General features: G+C 38.3%; 1 protein-coding gene across 2 annotated transcripts in view; it reads left to right on the top strand.

Moving 5' to 3' along the window:
• Positions 1 to 25,439, top strand: part of dmtn (dematin actin binding protein) — a 41,607-nt gene that overhangs the window by 2,253 nt on the left and 13,915 nt on the right. The window contains exons 1-6 of one of the 2 annotated variants that reach the window (XM_055011066.1): positions 10,214 to 10,272; positions 14,321 to 14,379; positions 19,279 to 19,313; positions 20,439 to 20,519; positions 20,599 to 20,727; positions 23,204 to 23,248. In XM_055011066.1, coding sequence (XP_054867041.1) covers positions 19,302 to 19,313; positions 20,439 to 20,519; positions 20,599 to 20,727; positions 23,204 to 23,248 — 267 coding nt within the window. In that variant the 5' untranslated portion in view covers positions 10,214 to 10,272; positions 14,321 to 14,379; positions 19,279 to 19,301. Of the gene's footprint in view, positions 1 to 10,213; positions 10,273 to 14,320; positions 14,380 to 19,278; positions 19,314 to 20,438; positions 20,520 to 20,598; positions 20,728 to 23,203; positions 23,249 to 25,439 lie in introns of those variants that run through there. The other variant, XR_008601863.1, reaches the window with a different exon arrangement.

Raw genomic sequence — 25,439 nt, 5'->3', positions numbered from 1 at the left:
CTATTGTAGGCTTTGGTTTTATTTGTTTATTTCTACCTCTAATCACTATATTTCAATGTTTTGCAGTGCACTATGGCTGGCAGACCTAGAATAGCAAGATTCACTGTTGCAGAAGCACCGAGACAGATTCTTGATTACCAAAGTGATGATGAAAATAGCTCAGCTGATGGAGATGAGTCACCATCAGACAATGATGATCATATCTCTGAGATGTCAGACCATTCTGATGTAGAATCTGACCATGAGGTCCATCCCATAGCTGTGGCATCTCAAGCAGGTGATCAAGATATGGCTGCAAGGGGGGCAGGTGAAGGTGCTGACCGTAAAGTGTTACATGCATGTGCTACATGCGACAAGCCAGTGTGCCCAGAACATAGCCACAAACAAGCTGTGTGTGAAGACGGTGCCTGAGATATCACTAATAGCGCATCACTGAATATTATTACTATGACTTTTCAGTACTTTCATGCTAACTTGGCATCTCATTTGGACTGTTGCATCGTTCAGATATTTCAGTAATCTAAATGCTTCTCTGCATGTTACATTACACATATACAGATGAGATGTTTATGTAGATGCTGTTTTTCTGTACTTTTGATTTAGTTTTGAGGACACAAGGAAACAAATGTTTTAAAAGAAGTGGCAGACAACGCTTGTCTAAATAGTGCGTCATATTGTTCATATGGTTTTACTTTAGCTCTGAGTCAAAAGTGATTAAAATCCATGAGTAATTAAAGAAGGATATTTTAGAATATCTATCTTAAAAGCAGTGGAGTGGAATAGGTAAGAAAGCACAAAAAGAGGCACTAAAGTAGAAGTATTCCTGTGTAAAATATACTGGAGTCATAAATGACCCCATTCTGTCATTTTAGTTGCTAAAATGACTTGGTCGCTTGAGGGTTAATGAAACCTGATCCAAGTTAACCACAAACTGTTTAGATAATCGATCGATCAGGTTCTGCTTTCTTTCCTCTGTGAGACTAAACTGAAGATCTTTGGACTCTAAGCCACATTTTCCACTTTTTTCTTTCATTTTAGAGGATTTTTATCTCATGAATGTTGGTCTCAGCTCAGTCAGTCGTGGTTTCTTCATGGAATCGAGGAGCTCAGAATTCTTTTATTTTGTCCAGAGTGTGTTTTCAGTGAGTGGCGTATTTTAGGTGAATTTTTGAAAGTGATGAAATCTGTTCATCCTGAGTCCAGATGTGGGTGATTGGTTGTCTGAAGGTTGAGAATGTGTTTTTACGCTTTCTGGCTGATTAAAGGTCATCATTTTGGAGTTCTGTGTGACTAAACGTTTGTGATCGAAGCTGAAAATACTTCTGCTCGTGCTGGTCGGTCGGTTTTTGAAGATGGATGTGGCTGAGACGTGGGAGGGACGCGTCGTCATGGAAACAGCAGAAAAACACTGAGCCTCCTCCGGTGGATTTTTAGCGTTCAGGCCTTAAACTGGTGCTCAGTTTGGATCCATCAGAGGCCAGAGGTCGGCTACTGTACCTCCTATTGAAGCTGCTGAGAATAAAAGCTCTGCCTCCTGTGGAAGCTAGAAAACAGATGAGCTGAATGACGACGTTTGTGGCTTCAGACGGCCGTTTCCTCTGGAATCAGTTCATGGATCATTCTAGAATTAGAGGACATTTGGGCTTTAAATGTCTGAAAAATCAACCTTCTCTTTTCTAGATATTTAGCTGCTGTTACTGCTGACCAAGAGGACAAACTGACTGATGGAAAACAATCCAAAGAATTAGTCTGATCCTGATCATCTGAGCTGGAGGGAGACATTCAGTCAAGGCTGACAATGTTGTGAAAAAGACTAGAAGAGAGGACATAGCTTTGCTCTACCCGTTCTTTAGGAACACTGATGATGTTAATTCCAGTTTCCTTTTACCAGCTAAACAGGTCATGCTAACAGCGTTCCATGCATAATAATTATTAAAGAAGATATTATGTCAATTAAAAAATGGAAATTTTTGGTCAAAGGCGGTAATATTTTGATTTAAGGTGGTATTGTTTGGGTTTAAGGTGTTGATGTCTGGGTTAATGTTTGGTTTAAGGTGGTCATTTTTGGTCAAAGGAGGTAATGTTTAGTTAATGTTTGGGTTAAGGTGGTAATGTTTGGGTTAAAGGTGGTAATGTTTGGTTTAAGGTGGTATTGTTTGGTTTAAGGCCGCAATGTTTTAGTTTATGGTAGTAATTTTGATTTAAGGTGGTAATGTTTGGGTGAAGGTTTTAATGTTTGGGTTAAAGTGGTATTGTTTGGGTTTAATGTAGATAGTGTTTTGGTTTAAGGTGGTAATTTTGGGGTTATAGGTGGTAATGCTTGGTTTTAGGTTGTAATGTTTGGGTGTAATGTGATGATGTTTATGTTTAAGGTGGTAATGTTTGGATTAAAGGTAGTCATGTTTGGGTGAAGGTGGTAATGTTTGGGTGTAATGTGATGATGTTTATGTTTAAGGTGGTAATGTTTGATTTAAGGTGGTAGTGTTTTGGTTTAAAGTGGAAATGTAATTTAAGGTGATATTTTTTGGTTTAAGGTGGTAATTTCGGGGTTAAAGGTAGTCATGTTTGGATGAAGGTGGTCATGTTTGGATTAAGGTGGTATTGTTTGGGTTTAATGTGATAATGTTTTTGTTTAAGGTGGTAATTTTGGGGTTAACGGTGGTAATGCTTGGTTTAAGGTGGTATTGTTTGGGTTTAATGTGATAATGTTAGGTTTAAGGTGGTAATGTTTGGGTTCAAGGTAGTCATGTTTGGTTTGAAGTGGTAATGTTTGGGTGTAATGTGATGATGTTTAGGTTTAAGGTGGTAATGTTTTGGTTTGAAGTGGTAATGTTTGGGTTAAAGATGGTATTCCATTGTAATGTTTGGGTTAAGGTGATAATGTTTGTTTTAGGTTGGCAATGTTTTGGTTTAAGGTTGTTATGTTTGATTACTGTTTGGTTTAAGTTGGTAATGTTTCTGTTTAAATCCAAATGTCAAATACTACCTATACTACTACCACTACTACTACTACTATTAATAATAATGATAATAACATTAATAATAATTTCAAGCACAAATTGTTCAGATTCACTGAGTCACACATCAGAAATATGCAGCCCTCAGAACTGACATTAAGTTGTTTATCTTTTAATTTAAATTGCACAACTGGAATCATGTAAGTAGAATTTGTTTTGTGACGTTTTTAGATTTCAGCTGACCATACGCTCGCAAGCAGCCTTCAGAATTCTAAACTTATTCCTTTTTAGTGACGATTAAACACAGTTTCAGATTTTGTGAAGCAGCTTCAGTGCCTGGCAGCTCTGTGGCTGAAATGTGAATTTTTAATCCCATTATTCAGGACTCCAGTGAACACAGCATGGTCTAAAGTGCATCAGAGTGAATCCATGAATGTGAGCGGAACACACATGAATAAATAAAAATAAAAATAGCTTTGATGAAATAATGACCGCCTGAGGAGACGTTTTCTTCTGAAGGAGGAAAAGCTGCTTCTGTAAGTTCCAACGGTCCCTGAATGCCTCACCGTGCTGCGTGGGCGCGGTCCTCTATTTCTGGACTCATGACTCATCTTCAGGTTACACAATCCAGAGAACAGCGGTCGGTCCTGATAACTAGTAGCAGGCTGCTAGTCAACTCTGGGTTAGTTTAACTGTGTGAGCGAGTTCACAGTAGAGACACCAGGCTGGTAACCACAACAATACCACCTTAAATCAGAACCATACCACCTTAAATCAGAACCGTACCACCTTAAATCAGACATTGCCACCTTAAATCAAACATTACCACCTTAAATCAGAACAGTACCACCTAAAATCAGAGCAGTACCACCTTAAATCAGAAAATTAGCACCTTAAACCACAACATTAATCTAAACATTATCATCTTAAACCAAACATTGCCACCTTAATCAAACATTACCACCTTAAATCAGAACCGTACCACCTTAAATCAGACATTGCCACCTTAAATCAAACATTACCACCTTAAATCAGAACATTACCACCTTAAATCAGAACAGTACCACCTTAAACCAGAACAAAACCACCTAAAATCAGAGCAGTACCACCTTAAATCAGAAAATTACCACCTTAAACCACAACATTGATCAAAACATTACCATCTTAAACCAAACATTGCCACCTTAATCAAAACATTACCACCTTAAACCATCATGAACCAAACATTACTACATTAAAACAAAATATTTAAGGTGGTAATGTTCTGGGTAATGTTTGGTTTAAGATGGTAATGTTTTAGTTTAAGGTGGTAATTTTTGGGTAAAGGTGGTAATGTTTTGGTTTAAGTGGTAATGTCTGCTTTTAAGGTGGTAATATTTTAATTTAAGGTAGTAATATTTTAGTTTAAGTTAGTAATGTTTTGGTTTGAATAGTAATGTTTGGTTTAAGGTGGTAATATTTTAGTTTAAGGTGGTAATGTTTTGGTTGAAATAGTAATGTTTGGTTTAAGGTGGTAATATTTTAGTTTAAGGTGATAAAGTCTGATTTGTCCATTATCTGAAAGTATTTGTTTAAATTTTTGTTTTCCACATTTTCCCTAGAAGATCAAACTGCGGTTTTCAGATTTATGAACCCCTGAGACAGTTTTGGTTCTTTTTTAAGAGAAAGCTGCAGATTAAATGAGGATGGAAGCTTGAAAAGGAGATAAAAGATGTTAAATTTAGCTGATTTAAGGTGGATGCCTACTGTGATGCTTTGTTCACTGATGTGAGGAATTATTGAGTCATGGAGAAAGAGGCGGCTTGAGTCTGGATTAAAGAACAGAAACAGAAAGAGAATGTGGTTCTGTGCAGCTGATGTAGAGTTAATGAGCTCTGGAACTTTCACATCTAGAACTCTTGAGGCTGTTTCTGGGGATAAAAATGCAGACTTGATAGAAAAGATGTCATATTTATTTCTGACTTTTCAGATTTTTCAGACTTTTCAGGGTGGAAACAGAAAGATAAAGAGACTAAATTTATGAGATTTCTGTTGTGGACCAGCTCAGTTTGGTTGTCGACGGACAGATGGATAAAGCTGGTAAACGTGCAGATTTTCTGGTTTCTGGTTGTTGTTGTTTTGCAGCTGCAGTTTTTAATCCTCAGGTTGTAAAAGAGCAGAACGCTCCTTAAATAACTGCTGAGCCGATGAATGTTTCTGCAGCAGACGGAGCCTCTTATCTCTGAGAGCAGTACTGGTTCTACTGGTTATTGTTGTCATGTTTGTGCTGGTTCTACTGGTTGTACTGGTTGTTGTTGTCATGTTTGTACTGGTTCTACTGGTTGTTGTTGTCATGTTTGTGGTGGTTCTACTGGTTCTAATGGTTCTACTGGTTATTGTTGTCATGTTTGTGGTGGTTCTACTGGTTCTAATGGTTCTACTGGTTATTGTTGTCATGTTTGTGGTGGTTCTACTGGTTCTAATGGTTTTACTGGTTGTTGTTGTCATGTTTGTGCTGGTACTGCTGGTTCTAATGGTTCTACTGGTTGTTGTTGTCATGTTTGTGCTGGTTCTACTGGTTCTACTGGTCATGTTTGTGGTGGTTCTACTGGTTCTAATGGTTCTACTGGTTATTGTTGTCATGTTTGTGCTGGTTCTACTGGTTGTACTGGTTGTTGTTGTCATGTTTGTGGTGGTTCTACTGGTTGTAATGGTTCTACTGGTTATTGTTGTCATGTTTGTGCTGGTTCTACTGGTTGTACTGGTTGTTGTTGTCATGTTTGTACTGGTTCTACTGGTTGTTGTTGTCATGTTTGTGGTGGTTCTACTGGTTCTAATGGTTGTACTGGTTGTTGTTGTCATGTTTGTGGTGGTTCTACTGGTTCTAATGGTTCTACTGGTTATTGTTGTCATGTTTGTGGTGGTTCTACTGGTTCTAATGGTTTTACTGGTTATTGTTGTCATGTTTGTGCTGGTACTGCTGGTTCTAATGGTTCTACTGGTGGTTGTTGTTGTCATGTTTGTGCTGGTTCTACTGGTTCTACTGGTCATGTTTGTGCCTCCTGCAGCTCTGAGGAATGTTAAGTTGCTGCTGACAGATGAACACCAGTTTCCTCTGATAGCAGAACTGAACTCAGTGACATTTAGAAACCTCCAGAGAACCTGTTTTCAACCTAACAGCTGGAGGAAAGAATGGAGGAAAGACTGACAGAGGAATTATACTAAATATTAAAGAGGAAGCAAGGAAGGAATGTTACTGTTGTCATGACAAAAGATACACGACAGAAATACTGTCGGCTTGCACACTGCAGCATGTTCAGTTTTATTTAAAGAACAAAGTGTCTGACGGTGTTCGAAAACTTGCCTTTAGTCCAAAATAAAACACGTTCATCCCCAACAACTAGAAAAGTAAGAAACGATTTTCAGCATTAAATTATGGACAATATTAAATACAAGTTTGACACCAGTGTTGATTATTTGGGCAGATTTGGGAAAGAATCTATTTTTTCTTGTATCTGTTGTAAAAAACAAAAACAAAACATCAATAATAATGATGTTGATGTTCAGAATGGAACCCCACATATGAGTTCCTTTAGAACTTCCTAAGAGGTTCCTTGAAATGTTTAGAACTCAGCGGTTCTCTGGCTGTAGGGAAGGTTCCTTCAGGTTCTTCATCCTCTGAGACGGTAGAACAAAACCAGTCAGAGACTTCTTCTACTGCTGGAAACGAGGCGGCGCTTTGATCGTAGACGCTGTGATGTCATCGACCAATGACAGCAGCCGTTACTGAAACCACGACAGAGCGGGTGTGGTCGCATCTCTGTGAGCCAAGATAAGAGGCCGCTAACAAACACACACAGTAACACACACACACAGTAACACACAGTAACACACTCCTGCAGTCCAATGTTTGTGTCGTGTTTTTGTAATTTCATGACTTCCTGTAAAAATAGACTAAAGCTCAAACAGCTTCAGATTTTCCACCAATCAGCTGCCTCCTTTCATTTTTTCTGCTTAATGAGCTTTTAATGTTTGGTTAAAGTTCAGTCGAGCTGCCACTGATTAAAATTTTGTATCAATTAATCTATCAATTTTTTTTACAAAAACAATAAAAGGCACAACAAAGTTATTCTTTTTTAAATTAAACTGTCAATAAAAGAGGGATTCATATTTTAGTAAAGGTTGAAGACAAGGTAACAAGGAGTCACAAGAAAGAGACTAATGAGGGAGGCCACCAAGACACAAATGACTCCTCTGAAGACAAAGACAAAGAGAAAGAGCATCATGATGTGAAGCACGGTGGTGGCAGCATCATGGTTTAAAGCACAGCGGTGGCAGCATCATGGTTTTTAAACCATGATGCTGCCACCACCATGCTTTAGCATGGTGGTGGCAGCATCAAGGTGAAAGTTCTGGAGGCCAAATCAGAGGTCAAACCTCAATCCAACTGAGAATTAGAGTCTTTACCTGAAATTATCTATTTTTCATTTTATTCGTTAATTAATTGACATTCCTTTGTAGAAATCTATTTTCACTTTGTCATGAAGCAGCCATTTTTCCTGCTCAGACCAAAATGAAACAAAAACCATGTGATGATTTTTAGATTTATTTATCTTCAGACACATTAGTAAACTCAGAAGAACATGTGGAGGTCAAAGAGCCGATGAAGGACAACATGAAGGACCTTAAAGGATCAGAGAACGGTAACTTCAGGTTCTGCGGTTCAGTTTTCAGCTCCGTCGACGTCTGAGGAGCTGTGAACGGTGACTCAGCAGTTCTCAGGCGCTGACCTACTTCCAGCTTCAGGCGTCAACATGCTTCACATCTTCCTGCATCACGACTCAACAGAAAGTCTGAGGATAAAAGCGACACAGCGATCCTGACGGCGACACGTCTTTACAGTTTCAGCTGCAGAACAATGTGACTGTCGGAGCTGAAGACGTTTTGTTGTCTGCAGTTTTACAGATGGATGCTGAGCTCAGTTTGTCTGTTTTTAGAATCTCTAACCAAGCCTCCCTCGTTCATACAGCTCATTAAAAACGAGCTGTAAATGTGAAATAAACAGTTAAGCATCTTATCCAGAGCAAGACAACGGAGCTGAAATGTGATGATTAATATTAAATAATAAAAATAGGAACTTAATGCTGTAATAATTAGACTCCTGCTTGTTGATGCTTCTCAGCTGCCAGCTTTAAAATCTCAGACGGTCCATGAATGCTGCACCAAGGAACAAAAATGTCCATAAAGTGAAAAACCTGGTCATGAATAGCAGCTTTATGGTGAATCTAAGGTCCAAACGTTCTCAGGACCCAAATCTGTCTGTGAAAGATCAGTGACCGGCACTAAAGACCTCCTCAGAGATACTAACGAGATCATTTACGAGTCTTCACTAAAACACAAAGACGGGAGAAACGCCCACCGAGGATTCCTCCAGTCAGTCAGCTTCACATCAGCAGATTTACTGAAACTGAGACCCAGCGTGGCCCTCAGAAGATCTGCTTCCTGCTGCCGGGTGGAGATAAAAGCTGATGACAGGATGGAAACAATCTGCTAGCTTGGGAATGCTAGTGGCTATAACAGGAATGCCAGAGATTTGAAAAGGGATGATATTGACTAATCTTGATAATGCTAGTGGCTAGCCTATTAATGCTTGCTGCTAGTTTTAGGATGCTAGTGACTAGCTTAGGGATTGTAGTTGCTAGCCTAGGGAGTAGCGACTAGCCAAGGAGCAGTAACTAGCCTTACAAGGCTAGCATATGAACGTTTGTTGCTAGCCTGGGGCTGCTGGTGACCAGCCTATGAATGTTAGCTGGTAGACTAGAACTGCTTGTGATTAGCCTGGGGATGCTATTGACTAGGCCAGAAATGTTAGTTTGTTACAAGTTTAGGGAAGCTCCAGACTAGCCTTGAAATGTTAGTTGCTAGCTTTGGGGATGGTAGTAAGTAGCCTAAAGATGATAGTTGCTAGTTTGACGACGCTAGTGACTAGCCTATTCATGCTTACTGCTAGTTTTAGGATGCTAGTGACTACCTTAGGAATTGTAGTTGCTAGCCTACGGAGTAGTGACTATCTAAGGAATGTGAGTTGTTCATCTAGGCGACTAGCAAAAGGATGCTTGATGCTCACCACAGAATGCTAGTGATTAGCCTGGGGCTGCTAGTGACTAGCCTAAGAACTTAAGTGACTCCCTGATGAATGTTAATTTTTAGCCTAGGAATTGCTGGTGATTAGCCTAGGAGTGCTGGTCACTAGACTTTGAATGCTAGTAACTAGCGTAGGGATGCTATTGACTAGCCTGGAAATACTAGTTGCTAGCTTGGTGATGCCAATAACTGTCAGTCACAAGCTTTATAATACTAATGGCTAGCCTAATAATACTAGTTGCTAGTTTGGGGATGCTAGTGGCTAGCTTAATAATGCTAGTGGCTAGCTTGGTGATGCTAATAACTGTTAGTCATTAGCCTAAGAACACTAGTTACTAGTTTGGAGATGCTAGTGGCTAGCCTAATAATGCTAGTGGTTAGCCTAATAATGCTAGTGGCTAGCCTGGGGATGTGAATTCTCTTTGTCTCTGACTGTTCAGTTTGTTTCTCACAGAAATCTGAACTCAGTTTGTGTTTTCAGTCTGGTGTTAAAAGGAATTCTGGGATACGCAGGAGACCACTGACTGTTCAGGAGGTTTAGATGTTAGAATCACCAGAAAACTGGCAGTGGAGGCTTGATTTAAACTCCCAGACAGCTGAGCTGGGTGGAGTTTACCTGAGGCTGTGTGTTGGTGGTCTGATGGTGGGAGGTCTGCTCTTTGTCTCTGCCAGCTGATTGGACGGCTGGGTGTGGTAAGCTAGCAACCTTCACATATCTCCCAGCATTCCTCTGAGTTACATCCAAGAGCAAAACAAACAAATGACAACAAGACAGAAAAATGTTAACATCTATCCATAAATATATTGATTATATACTGATTGATTGTCTGTGGTGAGTTCACTGTCTGTAGTAATTGTAGGACAGTTGAGTGTTGTCGTCAGGTTTAATCTTCAGATCAGTTTGTCTTCTTTCAGTAGAGTTTCCTTCCTGAATCTGAAAATAGCTGCAGAGCTTCAAACATCTCCCTCTGAGTTCAGAACTTTATTCAGGTTTTCTCAGATTTTAGCTGCAGGTTTTCTGTTTCCGTCTTCAGCTCTGAATCACTTGAGATCAGTTTGACCTCCATCCTCTGATCAGATCGACCAGGTTTATTAGTTTCTGCTCTTTAAACACGTTAATCTCTTTGGTTTTCTGACAGGTGAGCTCAGAAGTTCCTGCTGCAGAGAAGAAAACCCAACCAGACCTGAACATGTGAGTGGAGCGTTCTTTAGGTTTTAGATGTTTCTTCTGTCCAGACCTGTGATCGAATTCCAGATCATCTATCAGGGTTTTGATCGATCGCAGTGTCAGAGCAGAGACAGTCTGGTGTCGTCTGACTGACAGTGAACTCACCGTCCAGTCCTGATACCTGATCCACCCTATTGATCAGGTTATTGATCACCAGGAGCCACTGGACTGTAATAGATCGGCCTCCAGAGACGGACTCTTTATTCTCTTTATTCTCTGGACACCCTGTTCTGGTCTTTTAAGGTTTCAATTTCTCATTTAGGAGCTTTAAGGTAGTAAAACTCAGATTATTCTCCTGATATATCAGTGAATCCCAACCAGAGGCAGCTCTAACCTTATGATTAACTTCAACTAATGCAAAAAACATATAAAACAATATACACATATAAAATGTGGATTCATTCAGAATATATCTGTAGTCCACAGGTTTAGTGAAGCTGATTTCTGACGTCCTCAAAGCTGCAGTTTGCTGCAAGTTCTGATCAAATCATTTTCTCAAACTCATAGAAAAACCAGTGAAATTAGATAAAATGAAACAAGTAGATGAATAATTAACTAAATCAGTGGATAAACAGGTGTCAGTCTGTTAATCCGAAACTATTATGAAAATTAAATAATCATTTCAGTATCTTTTCTTTACCAGAACTGTGGAACATTTTCTGCATTGATATGTTGTTCACTATAGAAATATGAATATTTAAAGACGTTATATTAAACATAAGATGCATTTTTAAACTATTCTATAAGTTTTTATCAAATAAACTCACCGGTATTTATATAAATAACATTTAAAACAACAAACACTGAGTCAAAGTGTTTCAGAATTCACAAAAGAGTTTAAATATTAACGTTAAGACCATACAGTACAGTGTCCCCCACCCCACCCCAGCCACCACACACACACAAAACAAGAGTAGATACTGAGCAAGGTAGTTATCTGTAGTTTACCTCAGTACTCGCGAGTACCCGACACAGTGCAAGACTGCTGTGAAGGTGGAGACATGCGGCGATGGTGAATTTGCGATGATTAAAAAAAAGAAAGAAAAGAAATTTGAAGGAGCGGCAGCTGGGATTCATGAATGTAGAGGAAACCCTGCAGTATTATATTACTAAATACATATATATAATAATAAAACCTGACAAATTGGGAGTGCTTAGATATTATGCACTAATAAAAACACATTTAATATTTTTGTTGTTAAAGCTGTAATTATACAAATCTATGTGAATTTCCAGAAACAACACCTGGTTTTCTTTTAATTCTAACTAATAGCATCTAATTTTATTTTTTATATATATATATATATATATATATATATATATATATATATATATATATACTACAATATGCTAGCCTAATAAGTAGCAACTAGCCAAGGAGTAGTAACTGGCCTTACAAGGCTAGCATATGACTGTTTGATGCTAGCCTGGGGCTGCTGGTGGCTAGCCTAGAAATGCTAATTTGTCACAACTTTATGGAAGCTCCAGACGAGCCTTGAAATGTCAGTTGCTAGCTTGGGGATGGTAGTAAGTAGCCTATTAATGCTTACTGCTAATAGCATAGGAGTGCTAGTCACTAAACTATGAATGAAAGATGACAGAAAAACCTGTTTTTCTTTAAATTTTACCTAACTGTATCTAAATTAGACATATTTTATACATTTCTGTATATGCTACAGTATGCTAGCCTAAGGAGTAGAGATTAGCCAAGGAATGAGTTGTTGGCCTCTGGATGGTAATAACTAGCCTTACTAGGCTTACATTTGAATGTTTGATGATAGCCTGGGGTTGCTGGTGATTAGCATGGGGATGTAATTGACTAGCCTACAAATGCTAGTTTTACGCAAGTTTAACTGCACACTAGCCTTGAAATGTTAGTTGCTAGCTTGGTGATGGTTGTAATAGCCTAAAGATGCTAGTTGCTAGCTTGAGGATACTAGTGGCTACCCTATTAATGCTTACTGCTAGTTTTAGGATGCTAGCTTAGGAACTGTAGTTGCTAGCCCAAGGAGTAGTGACTATCAAAGGAATGTGAGTTGTTCATCTAGACGACTAGCAAAAGAATGCTTGATGCTCACCACAGAATGCTAATGATTAGCTGCTAGTGACTAGCCTGTGAACTTAAGTGACTCCCTGATGAAGGTTAATTGTTAGCCTAGGAATTGCTGCTGATTAGCCTAGGATTGCTAATCACTGAATGATGAATGAAAGGTTACAGAAACATTTGTTTTTCTTTAAATTCTATCTGATTTTAGACATATTTCATATATATATATATATATATATATATATATATATATATATATATATATATATATATATATATATATATATACCACAGTATTAAACTTGAATTTTCATCAGTTAAATAAACCAGATAATATATTGTTTATATATAATAAACCAGAATATAACTGTGGGCTAAAAGTATAAAATAATATAAATAGCATAAAAATGTATGATAAACAGCTGTTTTTCCTTCCAGAACGTTTCCTCGACCGCTGAATTATTTATATCTTTTACCAGAAATTCAGAAATTAACAGAATTTTATATGGAAATCTTGAACCGGCCACTAAAAAGGAAAAACAATGTCGATTTTAAAATATGATCCAATTTATTAATTTATTGTTATTACCCTGTTCAGACTGAAATGTTATTTAAGAAAATAATCAGTAGACGAACAGACAATAAAAACTATAATTAGCTGCTTCAAAAGCTCCAAATAACAGAAACTCTCCAGAGTTTGAGGTTTTCTTTCAGTCAGACGATAAACATGAATTATTCAGAGTAACCGAACACCAGAACTGATCGATTCAAGTTCAGTCAGAAACCTGCCAGACATCAGAAAACTAAAGATTCATTTACAGACGATTAATTAAACAGAAAGAGTTCCATTAATTCACTTCCACTAAGTTCACGTTTAATTTAATCACCGAATCAAACAGAAACGGAGATTTTAAATGGTAAAACATGATGACAGCGAGATAAAAAGGGAGTAAAGTTAGTGATAATTTTCCTCATTCTGCTTCATAAATCAAGAAATTACCAGAAAAATATGTGGAAATTACAAACCTGCAGCTGAAGATGAAATATGAAAGAAATATCACGTATTACATTTTTGTTGTTGCTTTTGTTTTTAAAAATTTTTTGTACTTTTAATAGAAAATAATTGTATTTTGTTCATTTATATCTTTAAAAAAATGACTTTAATTTCTAAAAATGCAAGAAAAAAATAAATAATGCATGAAATAATGTAGAAATTATTATGAAACAATCTCAACTTTACGAACGTGCTGCTTAAAAATTTCAAAAACATTAATTATAAAACCTAATGCAACGAATATTTTGTTTTTTTAGGATTTTGTTTTTAAATTTAAAAAATCTTGAAAGTCTGTGCTAATTATGTGTTTTAAAAATAATACAATAAAGAAAAAAATTCATATTGCAAGAATAAATCATCCTGAATTTATAGATTTAAAAAAAACAAAAAACAAACATAAAACAATAAATTGTGAGACTTCACTGAAATTTGTTGTTAAGAATGTTGGACGTGTATCTGTGTTAATTTATATACATATCTATATATATATATATCTATATATATATATATATATATATATATATATATATATATATATATATATATATATATATATATATATCTGTCTATATATATATATATATATATATATCTACATCTATATCTATATATATATATAGATATATATATATATATAGATAGATAGATAGATATAGATGTAGATATATATCGAATAATTAAATAAAAAAATAAAATCCATAATGCAGGAACAAATATGGAAATCATTGTGAAATAATCATGAATAATCATAAAACCAAATTGGCTTTGATTTTAATTTAAAAAATCTGAGTTTATTAGATTTTTAACGTCCTGCGTAGCGTAGGACCTTTAACTCTAAATGCTCTGTGCTGCAGATGGTATTTCAGCTCTTTTTAAACTCATCTTTTAGTGTTTCTCTTTGTGTGTTTCAGATGCTGATCAGCTGCAGAGGCCTGAAGACAAACAGACATGATCCCTTTTTCTCTCTGAGGTAACAAACACGCCGCCCGACCGAACATTACCCGAACACAAAGCCGCACACTCTGGAATAATCCCTTTGTGTCGCGTCACACAAAGCAGATCTGGCAACCCGGCAGCTGCAGCAGAGCCATGAGTAGTCAGGGTCGAGTCAACCATCCGGTCACGCTTTCATCTGGATGTGGTTAGCTTAGCTTAGCATGAAGACAAGCAGCAGGGGGATGCTGCTAGCCTAGCATAGCTGCTAGCTTAGCATAGCTGCTAGCCTAGCATAACTGCTAGCCTAGCATAACTGCTAGCCTAGCATCTTCACATGTCATGGAAGCTGCTGTCAAAGACCTCAAAATGTCAGAATCAAGAATCCAAAGTCAAATCAGAACATTCTTCACTTTATCGTCTGTTTTCCTCTGAACCAGGGGTGTCCAACTTGCGACCCGTGGGCCAAAAACGGCCCTCCAGAGGGTCCAATCCGGCCCTCAAAGTGTAAAAATTCCAGAGAAGACATTAACTGCAGATTGTAAATTAGTAAAACTATAAATTTAAAATAACTTCTGGACCATGACAAGTTGTTTAGATCAGAAAGTAAAATACTAGATTGTTCATTGTTCTTTGTCGATTTGTGTCTCATTTTTGTAATATATTTTGTATTTTGTTGTTTTGTTTGTCGGACTTATTTCCTTTTTGTCTCACTTCTGTTTTTTGTCTAATTTTTGTCATTTTGTATTTTGCTTTATTCGTTGTTTTGTGTGTCGTTTTTGTCGTTTGTCCATTTTTTTCACTTTGTAACTCTTTTGTTTTATTTTGTGTCATTTGTCTCATTTTTTGTCATTTTGTGTCTCATTTTTGGAGTATTTTGTCTTGTTTTTGTTGTTTTTTGTCTTTTTTTGTCTGATTTTTGTCGTGTTGATCATAAAGTAAAATCCGCTCTGGTTCAGCTCCAGATGACTAAATGTTGTGTTCCTTTGTCGACACTCTGTGATCTGGAAGTTGTAATGTGGAAATGATGAACTGAGGCTGAATGTTGCTGAACCTGAACTTATTTTTCTTAAGAAATTTCAGGTTGTTCATGATGTTTTGTAAAAAGATAATTCCTTAAATGTGAACATTTTCAGAATGTACTTTTTTGCACCAAAACAAAGGAAATATTTGGAGTTGTGTATATTTATAGATCATTATACTGTGATTTTACTGGTCCGGTCCGCTGGAGATCAAATTGGGCTAAATGTGGAACCTGAACTAGAGTGAGTTTGACACCCCTGATCTAAACTGAACCATAATAAACTACATTAACATCAAGCTGCACTAAAAGAAGCTTTAAACTAATGACTGAGACCAAAAACTCTCCAGGAAACTGTTTATTAAGCTAACAGATCATGTTAAAAGTCGGATCATTTTCTCATCTTTTAACAACCAGAGGAGTCGCCCCCTGCTGGTCAGGAGATAGAATGCAGGTTTAGAGCTTCACTGTTTAGGGGCTACATCCAAATGCAGCAATTAATAAACTAATAACTAATATGTAAGCTTCTGCTGCCATGATAATAACATGAAATGACTTTACAGTCTTATAATAGATGCAATATTAGAAAATATGACGTGAAAAAGTTCAGTCGAATTGGAATATTTCTTCAGTCCAAAAATATTAATAATAGATATTATAATGCTTACCTACATACCCCAGTTCTTAATACCATCTATTCCCCCCTTTAACTTCAATGACAGCTTGAAGTCTTTTGTGGTAGTTGTAGATGAAGCTCTTTATTTTGTCAGATAGTAAAGCTGCCCATTTTTCTTGGCAAAAAGCCTCCAGCTCCTGTAAATTCTTGGGCTGCCTTGCATGAACTGCACGTTTGAGATCCCCAGAGTGGCTCAATGATACTGAGGTCAGGAGACTGAGATGGTCACTCCAGAACCTTGACTTTATTCTGTTGTAGCCACTGACAGGTAGACTTGGCCTTGTGCTTTGGGTCGTTGTCATGTTGGAACATCCAAGTATGTCCCATGTGCAGCTTCCAGGCTGATGAGTGGAAGTTTTCCTCCAGTATTTTCTGATAACATGCTGCATTCATCTTGTTTCCTGTGCCTCTGTAGCTCACACATCCCCAAAACATCAGCGATCCACCTCCATGTTTCACAGTAGGGATTGTGTACTTCTCATTATAGGCCTTGTTTACTCCTCTCCAAATGTAGCGTTTATGGTTGTGGCCAAAAAGTTCTATTTTGGTCTCATCACTCCAAATGACTTTGTTCCAGAAGTTTTGAGACTTGTCTCTGTGCTGTTTGGCATATTGTAAGCGGGATGCTTTGTGGCGTTTGTGTAGTAACGGCTTTCTTCTGGCAACTCGACCATGGAGCCCATTTTTGTTCAAGTGCCTCCTTATTGTGCATCTTGAAACAGCCACACCAGTGTTTTTCAGAGACTCCTGTATTTCAGCTGAAGTTATTTGTGGGTTTTTCTTTGCATCCCGAGCAATTTTTCTGGCAGCTGTGGCTGAAATTTTTGTTGGTCTACCTGACTGTGGTTTGGTTTCAACAGAACCCCTGAGTTTCCACTTCTTAATTAATGTTTGAACACTGCTGATAGGCATTTTCAGATCCTTGGATATCTTTTTATATCCCTTTCCTGTTTTATACAGTTCAATTACCTTTTCCCGCAGATCCTTTGACAATTCTTTTGCTTTCCCCATGATTTAGAAGCCAGAAACATCAGTGCAGCACTGGATGAAAGATGAAGGGCCTGTCAAGAGCCCAGAAACTCACTGACCTTTTATACACAAACACTGATTACAAGCAAATAGATCACAGGTGAGGATGGTTACCTTTAGTAGCCATTCAAACCCGTTTGTGTCAACTTGTGTGTCTGTTATCAGGCCAAACCTCCAGGGTATGTAAACTTTTGATCAGGGCCATTTGGGTACTTTCTATTGTCATTATAATTTAAAAAGAATAAACACAGTTGTTTGATAATAAAAAACTATAACACAACACTAACCATGAGTGAAAGAAAGGTTTTTGTGTTATCATTCATATTCTCTGAAAAATGGCCAAGAAATCATAAATTCTGCCAGGGTATGTAAACTTATGAGCACAACTATATATGTAAGAGAATAGTTAAACATGCATCTCATACTTAATATAACATCTTTAAATGTTCATATTTCTATAGTGGATAAAAGATTATTTGATTTTCAAAATAGTGGATAAACAGATGTCAGTCTATCTAGTAATTTTGGTTAATTATTTATCTATTTGTTTATTTTAATTTCACCTGTTTTTCTACAAGTTTGAGAAAATTATTTCAATGATTTGTCAGAACTTGCAGCAAACTGCAGCTTTGAAGATGTCAGTAATCAGCTTCACTAAACCTGTGGACTGCAGATACATTCTGAATGAATTCACCACAAGGAGTGTTTTCATTTCTAGATGTTCTGCCAGAATCTTCATTTATTCAGGTAGAGCCTCCAGGGTTGTGCTGCTGTCAGAGCACTGTAGGTGTAACTCTGCTCTCTACAGGACTCTGGTCTGGAAAGCCTCTGCAGCAGATTTCAGTGTTTTTCTGTCAGCCTATTCCTGAGTCATCTGTTCAGAGTTTCAGGACCACAGACGAAGGAAACGAGTCACAGTTTCTTCATTTAAGACCAACAGTGAGGCAGAAAGAGACGAGCTGCAGCAGTGATACACTTATTTTAGAGTTTAGAGGGGGTTAGAAGCAGAATGTTCTCACCCACAAAACATCATCAACATGTCATTTCTGTAATATTTTATGGTCTAGATTTTAGTGCCGGAGTGGTTTAGCCCAAATATAGCATTACAGTGGAATGTTAGACCATTCTGTACAACACAAACTCTGAACCCATTTTTCTCCAAAGCTACAGAAAGTGGGTCAGACCGCTCTGCTTCCAACTCTTACTGTCCAAGATGCTTCAAAAATGATCTAAAATGATTCAAACTGTGTCCAAAATTACTGAAAATGATCAAGAATTACAGAAAGTTTCCAGAAATGATCTAAAATGATGAAAATTTGTTCTATTTACCATTTTTCTGTCCTTAATACATATAATTTTTCTTTCCAATAATGGAAAATGTCAGTAAAATAATGATGACTTTGATGATTTAAAAGCAGTTTTAAAAATTGTGTAATTTTGCAGTCACACATAAAAGAACAAACTTACAAAACTGCTAATGTCTGGTGTGAATATTATTTACAGTTTTGGATGGTTTTTTTTGGTACGACTCGCGTGTAAATTATTACCTTTTGTCCACATCAAAAACCTGCATTTTTATTAATAGTAAATTGCTGTTTTCCAGTATATGAACATAAAAGGACTGTTTTATTGTGTTTAAATAGCTAAAAATGTCTGGCCCAATTTTCACAGTTTATTGACAGATGTTTTAATCCAGAGAAGCAACCAGATGGGTTCAAAAACTGATGTTGACCTAAATATTTAAATTATCTTAAATTCTCTACATGAAGCAAATCAGCAGCTTTAAAACACACAAGGAGGATTTCTACATATTCACAGAACAGCTGATCAGTTCAGAAAAGATCTGGATTGATTCTCGTGGTTCTTCACCATCCTGTGTGTTTGATTGTTTCTGTAAATGAAATTTGACTGATTGGTTGGTTGGTTGGTTGGTTGGTTGGTTGGTTGGTTGGTTGGTTGGTTGGTTGGTTGGTTGATTGATTGATTGATTGATTGATTGATTGATTGATTGATTGATTGATTGATTGATTGATTTATTGATTGATTGATTGATTGATTGATTGATTGATTGATTGATTGATTGGTTGATTGATTGGTTGGTTGATTGATGATCTGGATAAACAGCTCCAGGAGGAGACAAAGTATTGAGTAAATTTCCCATGATGCCTCTCTCTGCCTTTAATGCCAGGCTATCTGTGTGTCTCTTTCAGGAACTGACCAATCAGCAGTCAGGATGATGCCCAAGGTAACGTCATGGGACTTCTGTTTCTGATGGTTTCTGTTTTTGTCCTCAAAGGGACGACAGATGTTAAAAGGCTGACGTTTCATGCATGGCTGAGGAAATTATTAGAACGTGAAGACACTTTTTGGAAAGTGACAGAATTCTCTGAAAGTAGGACACTTTTTTTGAAAGCGGTGAAATTTTGGAGAAAGTGAGGACATTCCTAGAGAAGGAGATTATTTTTGGAATGTGAGGACATTCTGTGCAAAGTTCAGTTGTTTAGTTGTATATTTTCTATACAGATATCTAAAGTCTATCTAAGATTTGGAAATACTTGGACCACAGGGACAGTTTTGATAACTGAGGATCATTTTGGTAAACAGGGACATTGTTGAAGTAAGATATTTTTGGGGAGGACGTGAGGACATTATCAGAAAGTGTGGACATTGTTGGAACGTAAAGACGTTGATGGAAATATAGAATTTTTTGATAGCAAAGACATTTTTAGATAGTGAAGACACTTTTAGGAACCTAGAGACATGGCTGTAAATTGAGGACAGTTCTGGAAAGCAGGGACATTTTTGGAAGGTAACATTAATTTGGAATATAAGGACATGTTTTAGACGATGAGGACGTTTTCAAATAGTCAACACAGTTTTAGTCAGTGAAGACATTTTGTTCTGTCCTCATACTTGATTTTAAGGTTCAGGTTAGTTTTGTTGTTCAGCAGTAAGAGTCCTTATTATGTATTATGTTACTGACGGTCCCCAGAAAGACACCAACATGTGTCTCTGTGTGTGCCTTGATGTCTTTGTGTGTTTCTTACATCTTTATGTGACTGTGTGTCTTTTTGTTTGTGTAATTGTGTATCTCTGTATGATTGTGTATCTTTGTGTGAGTGTGTATCTTTGTGTGATTGTGTGTCTTTATATCTTTGTGTGATTGTGTATCTTTGTATCTCTATGATTGTGTATCTCTATGTCATTGTGTATCTTTATATCTTTGTTTATCTTTGTGTATCATTGTGTATCTCTGTACGATTCTGTATCTCTATAACTTTGTGTATCTCTATGTCTTTGTGTATCTCTATAACTTTGTGCATTGTGTATCTCTATATCACTGTGTATCTTTGTGTGTCTCTGTGAGCAGCAGCTGGCCCAGACGTCTCCAGGAAGTGTGTTGTCTCTCAGAGGAACCAGTGTTCCCGGATCCCCTGCTGCTGCCATCGTGGTGAGACGCCTGCACGGATCTAGTAGTGTTGGTGTCGGGATTAATCTGAGCGTTAATCTGTAATCTGCTCCGTCTCCAGGCTCGGGTGGAGGACGGGGTCATCGGCTACAAGGACCTGGCAGCGTTACCCAGAGACAAAGCCATCCTGGACATCGAGCGACCAGACCTGATGATCTACCAGCCCCACTACAGCTACAGCCCCCTGGAGGTGACTTCCTGTCTGGGCTGGGCCCATGTGGTTTATTCCTGTTTCTACGGCAGCATCGGGAGTCAGTTACCATGGTTACAGCGATGCTCTGAGTCTCCATCAATCTCCCAATAATAGGTTTAATATAAAATACATCCAATATGTGTTGTCAGCTCAGTCCTACAAAGTGTTCTCCCTGTTTGTGTTGTATTGTGTTGCTTTAAGAAGTTCTAATGGTCACTGAGGATGTTCTAGGGGGTCCTAGGGTGGTTCTACTCATGCATTAGAGAGTTCTAATCGTCAATGAGGAGGATCTTGGGATCTAGTCAAACCGTCTTCATTGTATAAGATGTTCTAATCGTGACTGAGGTTGTTCTAGTATTGTTGTTGGTAGTAGTTGTAATCAATGAGAAGGTTCTTGGACCCTGTTAGGTGGTTCCCAACATTCTTTCATATGTGTTAGTGGTCACTGAGGATGTTCTAGGGATCTAGTCAGATCGTCTTCATTGTATAAGATGCTGTAATCGTGACTGAGGATGTTACAGTCATGCTTTTAGTAAATGTTATGCCAGTGAGGAGGTTCTGTGGGTCCTTGAGGTGGTTCCCAACATTCTTTCAGATGTTTTCATCATCACTGAGGATGTTCCAGGAGTCCCTGAGTTTGTTCTAGTATTATTGTTGGTAGTTGTCATGAATGAGAAGGTTCTAGGACTCCTTTTGATGGTTCCCAACATTCCTTCAGATGTGTTAGTGGTCACTGGGGCATCTCAGGTGGTTCTAGTCATTCTTTAGGGAGTTCCAATGGTCACCGAGGAGGTTCTAGAGATCGTTTAGGTGGCTTTAATCCAACAGGAAGTTCTAAAAATCATCACAGAGATGCTCTAATTATTGCTGAGAATGTTCTAGGTTGCTCTACTACTGTTTTTGCTAGTTTTTCTAATGGCTTTCTATGCTTTTTAAGTGGTTCCCAACATTCTTTCAGATGTTCTAATGGTCACTGCACTGAGGATGTTCTAGGAGGCATACAGTGTTTCTAGTCATGTTTTAGAAAGTGAGGAGGTTCGAGGGTTCTATTATGAGGCTTTAGTCCAACAGGAGGTTCTAATATTCTTCATCAGGATTTTAGATGTCTTTGTTTTCTAACTGCCGTGTTGAAAGTTCTAGTGGTCTTACCTAAGCAAACAGGAGTTGCTAATAATTAATTCTGCATGATTTTATTAGTTCCAAATTTAAAAAAATAATAAAAGCTTTTACTTGTTTTCTAGTCCTTTATTTATCCTCCATTGTTGTGTCATTCTATTAACTCTTGATTAAATTGTTTTCTTAGCACATCTGGTGACACAATATAGAATAATTTAACATTTTATGGAGTCCTCTTGTTCTACGGCGTCTCAGATGGACATTAGTTTCTTCTCCAGGACCTTTAGCGTTCACATATATCTACTAACCCTTTGGACCAGGAGGAACCAGCCAGCGTGATGGTCGGCTGGCTGGTCTGACAGTCGGTAGTTTTCTGGTTGGTTAGTTTTGCATCTGGCTGCAAACAGAAACATCAATCTGCTGCTTAGAGAGCCGACAGCTTGTTATCACAGCTGAGCCCAGGTGTGTGCTTGTGTTGCTGACGGTGTGGGGACATTTATCTGTTTATATGGTCACACTGGACCGACCCCATAATGGAAATGATTCAGGTTCACGGTGCAGACTTGGATTAAGGTTAGGGTTTGGTCAGCAACCTTCCTGTCTGCCTAAAAAGTCAATTCATATGAGCTGATTGTTTTTGATTTTGCAGTTTTGTGAGTCTGAGACTTTTAACACATTAAATAATCTGGTTTAAATGACATACAGAAACCCAGATAACCTAAAATCCAATCTCACTTCCTTAATGCACATTTTAAGGGTCATTTGTTCCCCTGAGTTTCTCTGCTAAGGCGGCCTCCTGAGTGATTCTGTACTTTTTCATATCAGTGTTCATTTGGGTTCTAATGGCAATGTTGGAAGTTCTACTGGTCCTAACTTAAAAGCTCATGAGAGGCTCTATTGGTCAATTAGGAGGTCCTGCAGGTCTTCTATTGCAAGTGTCCTCACCAACATAGTATGGAATAGAAATGAAGTGGGCACTAATGAGGTTCTAGGAATCCTTCAGGTGGTTCCCAACATCGTTTCTGATGTTCTCATCATCACTGAGGATGTTCTAGGAGTCCTTTAATGTTGTTCTAGTATTATTAGAATTTATATGAGCTGATTGTGTTTGATTTTGCAGTTGTGTGACCCTTTAGCACATTAAAGAATCCAGTTTAAACGACATATAGAACCCCAGATTACCTAAAGTCATTCTGCACAGTTTAAGGGTCGTTTGTTCCCCTGAGTTTGTCTGATCAGGCAGCCTCCTGAGTGATTCTGTACTTTTTCACATCAGTGTTTAACAATGACGAGTAAGTAGAAAATCCTAAAATCAGGTCCAGAGTGTTTAATCTCACTTAATGTTCTTTTCCTCCAGAGGTCCTTGTCTCCTCGCTCCATCTCTCCTCCTCCCTCCCCAGAGGTGAGTAAGACTCCCCCTTTCTTTGTTCTACCTCAACATATTATTTATCTTCAGGTTTCTACTGTTCTGTTTAGATGGGATGATTTATGTCCCCCCAATGGTCCATAAATGTAGCATAAAGGGACCTACAGCTTGTTCCAGAGGCAGATTTCTAACTCAGATGTGGGCGTTGGTTTATTATTAGTACTTTGACACATCTCTGCCAGTTCTCCATGAATCATCTCATTGTTCTGTGAGCACCGTCCTGATATATCTGGTTCTGCAGCACTTTATGCGTTTACCTTGTAGCTGTAGACAGGCATAGTGGTTCTGTTAGTCCTTTAGGTGGTTCTACTGGGATCTTCTCGGTCATTAATGAGGTTCCATTAACCCTCGTGTCGTCCTGCGGGTCAAAATTGACCCGTTTTAAAGTTTGAAAATGTGGGGAAATTTTTTTTTTCCACAGTGAAACTTCTGATGTCCACATTTTCAACATTTTTGTGAAATCTTTGAACATTTTTTGGTGGAAAAAAAGAAATGTAAAAAATGTTTCATAGCATTCACGTAAAAATCAACCAAAATCCAGTCAAATTCGCTGGATTTTGGTTGATTTTTATGTGAATGTTCTTAAGAGAGTATTAGAAGTTTTACTGATAATTTTGGAATCACTTTAGCTGTTTTTAGGATTTTTTTGGAAGATTTTTACTCATTTTTTGAAAAATATTTACAAGAATGTTCTTGCCAAATTTGGGGGATTTTTATTTATTTTTTTAATAAAACTTTTAAGGAATTATTGGAATTTTCTTCTTGAAGGTTTTGCAAATTTACAGATATTTGGGGAATTTTTTTCTGAATTTTTGGATTGTTTTCAGGCAAGGAAACAATATTTTTTGGTGCCCATAAATGAGGACAACAGGAGGGTTAATCCTTCAGATAGCTGAAGTGGTTCTCGGGCTCCAGATGGTTTTATTTTTACAGTTCTCGGTTGTACAGGTTCTAAGGCGGTCATTGAGGAGGTGTTAGGGATTCTAGTGCCATTTAAGACACCCTAATGTTTACTAAAGATAGAGGTTCTACCGGTCATTTAGGTGGTTCTAAACAACCTTTAGGATGTTTTCATGGTCTATTAAGTATCAAAGAGATTCCAGTATTTTTGGAGGGGTTATTGTGGTTCTAATTGAAGTTCACAAGGCCATACCCATCACCAAGTAGTTCTAGTGAAGTTTAATGTGGTTCTTGTGATCAGTGAGGACGCTGTTGCAGATCTTTATGAGTTTCTAGTGATCAGAGTTAAATGATTCTTACAGGTTTCACTGGACATGTAGGAGGTCCTACAGGATCTTAAAGTGATCTTGTCACAGGGGGCTTGGGGTTTCAACCCAGAGTGCAGACACAGGTTCCAACAAAAGATGTTTATTGTAACAACAAAAAAAATCAATAACGCAGGCAAACTTGCTAAACAAATATAACACAGAGACCGGACAATACTTACAAAACTAAAAGAACAAACTGAGGGAGCTGGGCTGGCAGGCTCGGATTACCGGTGGTCCTGGGGACGCACACCGGCGCAGCTGAGCGTGCCGTGGAGATCAGCTGCGGCTGGGCGTGACGTGGAGATCAGCTGCAGCTGGGCATGCCGTGGAGATCAGCGGCAGCTGAGCGTGCCGTGGAGATCAACTGCAGCTGGGCATGCCGTGGAGATCAGCGGCAGCTGAGCGTGCCGTGGAGATCAGCTGCAGCTGGTCATGCCGTGGAGATCAGCTGCAGCTGGTCATGCCGTGGAGATCAGCTGCAGCTGGTCATGCCGTGGAGATCAGCTGCAGCTGAGCGTGGAGATCAGCTGCAGCTGAGCATGGAGATCAGCTGCAGCTGGGCGTGGAGATCAGCTGCGCTCCCTCTGCAGCTGGAGCCCATCAGCCCTGATGAGCAGGGCAGCACAGAGGGGGGTGGGGCAGAGAGCGAGAACAGCAGGCAGGACAGGAAGAGCAAGGAAGAGGTGAGGAGAAAAGGGACAGAGAAAGAAGGGGAGCAGAGAAAACGACAGACGGGGAGCCAGGGCAGGACTGTGACAGATCTCATGTTTCAGAAGGTTCTGGAGGTCATGGAGGAGGTTCTAGGGGGTTGTGTTGTTGTGACGTCTTTTAGGAGATTCCAGCAGTTAACACAGAGATGCCATGGGTTACTTTAGATGGTTCTCACAGGTGAGATTATA

Source organism: Amphiprion ocellaris, chromosome 6 (assembly GCF_022539595.1).
Source record: "Amphiprion ocellaris isolate individual 3 ecotype Okinawa chromosome 6, ASM2253959v1, whole genome shotgun sequence".
Classification (NCBI taxonomy): domain Eukaryota; kingdom Metazoa; phylum Chordata; class Actinopteri; family Pomacentridae; genus Amphiprion; species Amphiprion ocellaris.
The sequence above is the reverse complement of the archived record's forward strand: the minus strand, read 5'-3'. Positions and strand labels throughout refer to the sequence as shown.